The sequence below is a fragment of the Gossypium arboreum genome, chromosome 2 (assembly GCF_025698485.1).
Source record: "Gossypium arboreum isolate Shixiya-1 chromosome 2, ASM2569848v2, whole genome shotgun sequence".
In the NCBI taxonomy this organism is placed as follows: Eukaryota; Viridiplantae; Streptophyta; class Magnoliopsida; order Malvales; family Malvaceae; genus Gossypium; species Gossypium arboreum.
The window spans coordinates 40,177,315-40,184,589 of NC_069071.1; the positions used below are offsets into that span (position 1 = coordinate 40,177,315).

At 33.4% G+C, this 7,275-nt stretch overlaps 1 protein-coding gene across 1 annotated transcript; it reads left to right on the forward strand.

The window, feature by feature from the left end:
• The first annotated feature begins 838 nt into the window (after positions 1-838).
• Positions 839-5,086, forward strand: LOC108465100 (leucine-rich repeat receptor-like tyrosine-protein kinase PXC3). Its single transcript, XM_017765413.2, has 2 exons — positions 839-4,179; positions 4,280-5,086. Exons 1-2 carry the CDS (start codon positions 1,839-1,841, stop codon positions 4,603-4,605), a joined length of 2,667 nt encoding a protein of 888 aa, XP_017620902.1. The 5' UTR covers positions 839-1,838; the 3' UTR covers positions 4,606-5,086.
• The last annotated feature ends 2,189 nt before the right edge of the window (positions 5,087-7,275 follow it).

The window sequence follows — 7,275 nt, forward strand, 5'->3', positions numbered from 1 at the left end:
TGAACGATGATTTTCGCAACAGAATATAATTTATAATTTATTTAAATTATGGTAAAGAATATTTAATGTTCAGTTTTATAATTTAATAAAATAAATAATTGAATTTTTAATAAAAGTTAATACAGTTTATTTAAATTAATATACACAAAACACATGAAATTATTTATCATATAATTTAATATAATTTAATTTTATTATATACAAAAAAAAATAACCTATGAGAATTGAAAGTTCAATTTTATATCAAATTGTTAAAAGTAAATATAATATAATCTATTTAAATTAATATGTTCATTAAATACCAAAAATATAATGATTAATGGATAATTAATTTTATTATATATTTTTTATTTTAATGCATTAAATCATAATATAATTGAATGTTCATAGTTTTAGTGTGAAGATCAACATATTATTATTATTACTATTATTATTATTAGGTTTTTAATTATATTATTATTTTTTAGTTCTAAATTATGATTTAAATGAACATATACGAAGGCCATAAATATTAATTAGGTTTTATCATGTAAACATAATGTTTTTTAAATATGATGAAAAATAATATGATTTATTAAAAAATTAATGGATAATTAAAACAAAAATAAATAAATAAAACATAATTGCGTCATTTTTCGCAATTTTAGTGTGTATTTTACTGCATTATATATATGATAACAGTTAATATTCAATGTACTTGAGCTATAATTTGCTTCCAAAAATAAAAAGGATGCCACATGTTTTATTATTTTAATATATTTTATTGATGCCACATGTTTTATTATTTTAATATATTTTATTTCTTTCTCCTACAGAGTATATTTCAGCTTTTGAAGTCTAATATGTTTTTAAAAGAAATTAGTTGAGTCTAAATATTCAGTGATGAATAAATCAATACAGAAGGAGTGAAATTAATAATAGGTATAAATGGTTTGATATCAAATATTGTGATATGTTGTTTGTTCGATTGTGAATTATTTGATGAAATAATTATGAAGAAAAAGAAGAGTTCTTGATGAGCTAATGTCTCCTAGAAAATAAATAAATAAATTATAAGCGGAAAGGAAGGAAGCATAGGTGAATTATTTGATATGGAAAATGGTGGGTATTACGATTTAGTTGTTTGTTGTATCTCTGGCTCACAGACAAGGAGGGAAGGGGACATGATCTGTGTGTCTGACACTAAGCTAGCCCTGGCGGATGCATCATATCATGTCCCATTACACTTTTCAGCTTTCAGTCCGAGAGAGAGAGAGAGAGAGAGAGAGAGAGAGAGAGAGAGCGTTTGATGCAATTCGGCCTTCATTAAATCAACACTGCCCGGTTCTCGTGAAAAAGGAATTGGCTTCATCGAATCTATCCCCATGGCATAACCTCCCTTTTGCTGTTCCCAAACATACTACACTCTCTCTCCCAGCTTTACCCTTTACCCTCCTTTGCTTCGACTTGTTTCTTCAGAAGCATACTGAATCATCTTCTTTGATCTACCTAACATCACCCCTTCAGTTCCTCCTTCACCCCATCTTCTCTTGCGTTTCTTTCTTCTCTCTCACTCTCCCACCGTAATCATTCCTCGGGTTTCCTTTCATCTTTACCTAAAACTATGGGGCTACTTGCTTCTCCATCACTACTAGTTTTCTGGCAATATCTCTAATGGGATATGTTTGTCCTTTTCTGGGTTTTCAGTCTCTGGGAAATCTTCACTCTTTGTATACTGACTGCGATGCTTTGACCAGTGAGAAAGTTGCTGTCTTTTGGGCTCCAACCTCACTGCTTTTTCCTCAAAAACTTGTTATTTGAAGAGGAGCTTGCTGCATTACAAAAGATAAGCTCAGATAATGGCATTTTTATACTTGTCATTTTTGGTGGTTGGGATTCTATCAGGACCAGTTCTTGTGGATGCTCAGCTCCATGATGAAGCTACATTGTTAGCCATTAAAAAGAAGCTGGGTGGTGTACCGGGTTGGGGTGACAACAGCACGGACTACTGCAATTGGGAAGGCATTCATTGTGGCTTCAACCATTCATTTGTTGAAAGGCTTGATCTTTCTAGGCGTATGCTTAGAGGTAATGTTACTCTAATATCTAATCTTATAGCTTTAAAACACCTCGACCTTTCTTATAATAACTTCAACGGGCCAATTCCTTCAGCTTTTGGGAATTTATCCCAGCTTCAATATCTGGATTTGTCATTGAATAAGTTTGAAGGTTCTATTCCGTTGGAGTTGGCTAGTCTTAGAAACCTTAGATCATTGAACTTGTCAAACAACTTACTTGTAGGAGAGATACCTCAAGAATTCAAGGTGCTAGAAAATTTGCAGGAAATTCAGATTTCTAGCAATAGGTTGAGTGGTTCTATCCCACATTGGGTGGGCCATTTGACCAATTTGAGAGTTTTTACAGCCTATGAGAACCAATTAGGTGGTGAAATTCCTGATAATCTAGGCTCCCTTTCTGAAATCAAATTGCTGAACCTTCATTCAAACCGGCTTGATGGGCCAATACCAAAGAGCATTTTTGGTATGGGGAAGCTGGAAGTTTTGGTTCTCACCCAGAATGGACTCTCCGGTGATCTTCCCGAAGCAATTGGTAACTGCATTGGCCTCTCAAGCATCCGTATCGGGAATAACAAACTTGTTGGTGTGATTCCCAGGACAATTGGAAATGTTAGCAGCCTCACATACTTTGAAGCAGATAATAACAATCTCTCTGGTGAAATCGTCTCGGAGTTTGCTCAGTGTACTAACCTTACACTCCTAAATTTGGCCTACAATGGATTTACTGGAATAATCCCTCCGGAGATTGGACAACTTACGAATCTTCAAGAGCTCATTCTTTCTGGGAACAGTCTGTTTGGTAATATTCCAACATCAATTCTCGGGTGCAAGAATCTTAACAAGCTTGATTTAAGCAACAATAGATTTAGTGGTACCATACCCAATGATATTTGCAATATGACAAGATTGCAGTACTTGCTTTTGGGACAGAATTCTATCCAAGGGGAAATACCTCATGAGATTGGCGACTGTGTGAAACTGCTTGAATTGCAACTTTGCAGCAACTATTTAACTGGAAGTATCCCTCCTGAGATTGGCCATATTCGCAACTTGCAGATAGCTTTAAATTTGAGTTTCAATCATCTTCATGGTCAACTGCCACCGGAATTAGGGAAACTAGACAAGTTGGTTTCTCTTGATGTCTCCAGTAACCAGATTAGTGGTGATATTCCACCTGAATTTAAGGGTATGTTGAGCTTGATAGAAGTCAATTTCTCAAATAATCTGCTTGCTGGCCCGATACCGACATTTGTACCATTCCAGAAGAGTACGAACTCCAGCTTTCAAGGAAATAAAGGGCTCTGCGGGGAGCCATTGAATTTCTTATGTGCTAACTCTATTGGTTCAGACCAGGTGAACTACCACCATAGGGTTTCCCACAGGGTTATACTAGCTGTTATTGGTTCAGGTCTTGCGGTGTTTGTATCAGTCATAATGGTGGTTCTGCTCTTTATGATGAGGGAGAGACAAGAAAAGGCATCAAAAAGTGTAGACATTGTAGACGAAGCAACTGACAACCAACCAATAATAATAGCAGCGAATGTGTTTGTGGAGAATCTCAGGCAGGCAATAGATCTCGATGCTGTAATCAAAGCCACTTCAAAGGATTCAAATAAGATCAACAGTGGGACTTTCAGCACCATTTACAAGGCGGTCATGGCTTCTGGATTGGTTTTGTCAGTGAAGAGACTGAAATCAATGGACAGAACCATAATTCATCATCAAAATAAGATGATAAGGGAGCTTGAAAGATTAAGCAAGCTCAATCATGACAATCTTGTACGACCTATTGGTTTTGTCATCTACGAAGATATTGCTCTTCTGTTGCATCAATATCTACCCAATGGCACACTAGCTGAACTTCTTCACGAGTCCTCAAAGCAGACAGAGTATCAGCCTGACTGGCCCAGAAGACTATCGATTGCTATTGGAGTAGCAGAAGGATTGGCTTTCCTTCATCATGTGGCAATTATCCACCTTGATATCTCTTCGGGTAATGTACTTCTCGATGCAGACTTTAAGCCATTGCTTGGGGAGATAGAAATATCAAAGCTCTTAGATCCATCCAAGGGCACTGCAAGTATTAGTGCTGTAGCCGGCTCCTTTGGCTATATCCCCCCAGGTAAGTATCATAGCTCACAGTAGCATATGGTTTAAAATTTAATCTGTTTCTTTCCTTCTGCGTCACTATTTTGCATAATGGTTTATGTTTTTGGGTCCAGAATATGCGTATACAATGCAAGTCACTGCACCAGGAAATGTATATAGCTATGGGGTTGTGTTGCTTGAGATCCTCACTACCCGAATACCAGTTGACGACGATTTCGGTGAAGGAGTAGACTTGGTGAAATGGGTTCAAGGAGCTCCGGTGAGAGGGGAAACCCCTGAGCAGATACTTGATGCAAAGCTAAGCACTGTTTCATTTGGTTGGAGGAAAGAAATGCTTGCAGCTTTGAAGGTGGCTTTGCTATGCACGGACAGCACACCTGCCAAACGACCAAAGATGAAGAAGGTAGTGGAAATGCTGCAAGAAATAAGGCAAAACTGATCAACTAGCTAAGATGTTTACATTCTGAAAGCATTTGGGAAGGCTTTTTTTTTTTTTTGGGGGGGTGGGTGGGTATGAGAATCGGGTTGAAACTGGAGAAAGTGGGAGTAAGTATTGCTAGATCAAAGGTGTCTGCTTTGTTTAGATTGGAATCTTTAGCAGTAAAAAAAAAAAAAAAAGAAGAAGAAACTTTGTAATCTCAGTTGGAGTGAGTCCTTGTTTATTGCTGAATACAGAAGGATTCCAAGTCATATTGCACAAATATGATTTCCCAATTTCTGTTACATATCATTTTCTCCTTTATTGCGGTTGCACTTACCTACAATCTCTAAGCTATATCCCAACGCTTAGAATTGCTTGATTTGAATTGGAGACCATCAGTGTTACTTAGAACGTGGATATGTTGGTTTGGTTTAGTAGCAACATTGGTTTGGTTTAGTAGCAACATAAATCTACCTTACATATTCAATTTTTTCTATAACTGCTTTATTTCTGCGTCAAAGATTTTGCTTGAGAAGATACCGACAACAACATGCTGTTCTAAACCTACTATAGAATCTATTGGGTGAATTTTCATCAAAAAGTAAAAATAAAAAAGAAAGAAAGAAAGTGAACAAAATTAAAAGATATATAAAAGATGCATGCATTATTGTTTTTATGTATATTTTATTTTACATTCTTTACATAATTAATCATAAAGTTCATAAAATAAATAAGCTTAATTAATTAATATGAGTTATCTACCTTCAAAAAATAGTATGGGTTATTAAATTAATTAATTTATCAAGAGTTATTAAATTCAAATACAAGTTTATGATGATCCAAATTCATAGTTTAATTGTTTAAATTTTCACATAAAAATTATTAATCATATTTTATTAAATAGAAATAATCTTCAATTAATAGAATTAAAGATATCAATTCAAAAACTATTAAGATAAAATATGATATCTTTAATTCCACTAGTTGAAACTATTTTCTTGTAAGAAAATATGATTAATAGATTATTTTTCATGTGAAATTTAAACATTTTATTGAAATAATATTTTAATTAAGATCATTTTTATTTAATAAGTTATATTTAATAGGCTTGCTTCTATGAAATAACTATAATTTTACTTAAAATTTTAGACTATATTGTTATAGAGAATTAATTTAATAAAGAATGCACTTCATAATTAATTTAATTATAAGAATGCACTTCATAATTAATTTAATTATAAGTGAAAATTTGTTATAGATGTTTTGAATATCTTCTTATGTGGATGTCCATCATGATGAAGATAAAGTTTTAATATACTTTAAATTCTAATAGTTATTAGAGTTAGATCTTTACTTCTTTTATATTTCTTATGCCTATAGATAGAGACTATGATGAAACATTATAATCATCCCTTTTGATCAATAAAATATATCCTCTATTACTTCCATATTTTCTTTGTTCTTTATTCTCTCCATCTCTCTTTATTTTATAACACGTTATCAGCACGATCTTGCTCAAAGTGATAGTTCCTTTTATTGACGATCAAATTTATCCTTCATGATTTTTAATATCTTTGACGGCAAGATGCAAAGTTTTTACAAGAAGTTTCTTTTATTTAACGTTTCATATCTGATTATTTTTTTCATTCTTCTTTCATTATATGTTATTATTGTTTTGATTAACTTATTTTACTTTTTGTTCTTAAGGATGGTTAAAGATTTGATACCGTTATCTATATGAAATAGAGAAGTAAGATTCACTCTCAAAGTTTGTTTTTTGATATTTGCTTGGGGATGATCTCGTTTTCTTCATTACAAAGAATGTTTATAATCACTACTTCTCATCCATGGTAATGTAAGTTAATCTAATCAACTTCTTTTGAAATTTGATTTGATTTCTATTAAAAGTTCAATTTATATAATTCACTATCCGTATCTCTATGAATTTATAAAACCCTTCACACATTTAGTTATTGGGATTTTGATGTGGAGATAAATATTTTTTCATTTTTAATAGAATTGATTGGTTTAATTTTGATTAAAATATATGATTATTGCGGAATGTGAGTAAAAGTACTTACTTGTCATGAACTTTGGGATATTTATCCTGTCTGTGATATTTTCATATCATTGTAAAATTTGAGATGAAATTATGTCATAAGAGGTGGAGGATAGAAAATGTTTATATTTAAACTTTTATAGCTATAAAATTATATTAATTTGACATTATAAATTTTATATTTTGTTGTGGTATGATATATAAAATATATATTATCTAACCACAATGATTTTGTAACACCCTATACCCATAACCCATACCGGGGACGAGCACAAGGCATTACCTAACTTGATCTCATGCATACAACCAATCTCAAGTCACCGAGACTCGATCCAAACTTAAAAATTCTTCAATTTCTACTTTAAACTTCTTATTATGGGCCTACAAGCCTCAAATCGATCGTTGAAAACCATTCGGGACTATAACGGGTCCTTAAACCAACTATGAAAATTTTATCCTTAAAATAGGGCACACGCTAGTGTAGAAGGGCAACACGCCCGTGTGATCGACTCGGCATCATCGTGCTGATGGCCCGTGTGGCTCACACGGCCTAAGCGCCCTGGGATACGCTCGTGTCCCACACCCGTGTAGAATTAATTTCTAATTCACACCTATAGGGGTTTTCACAC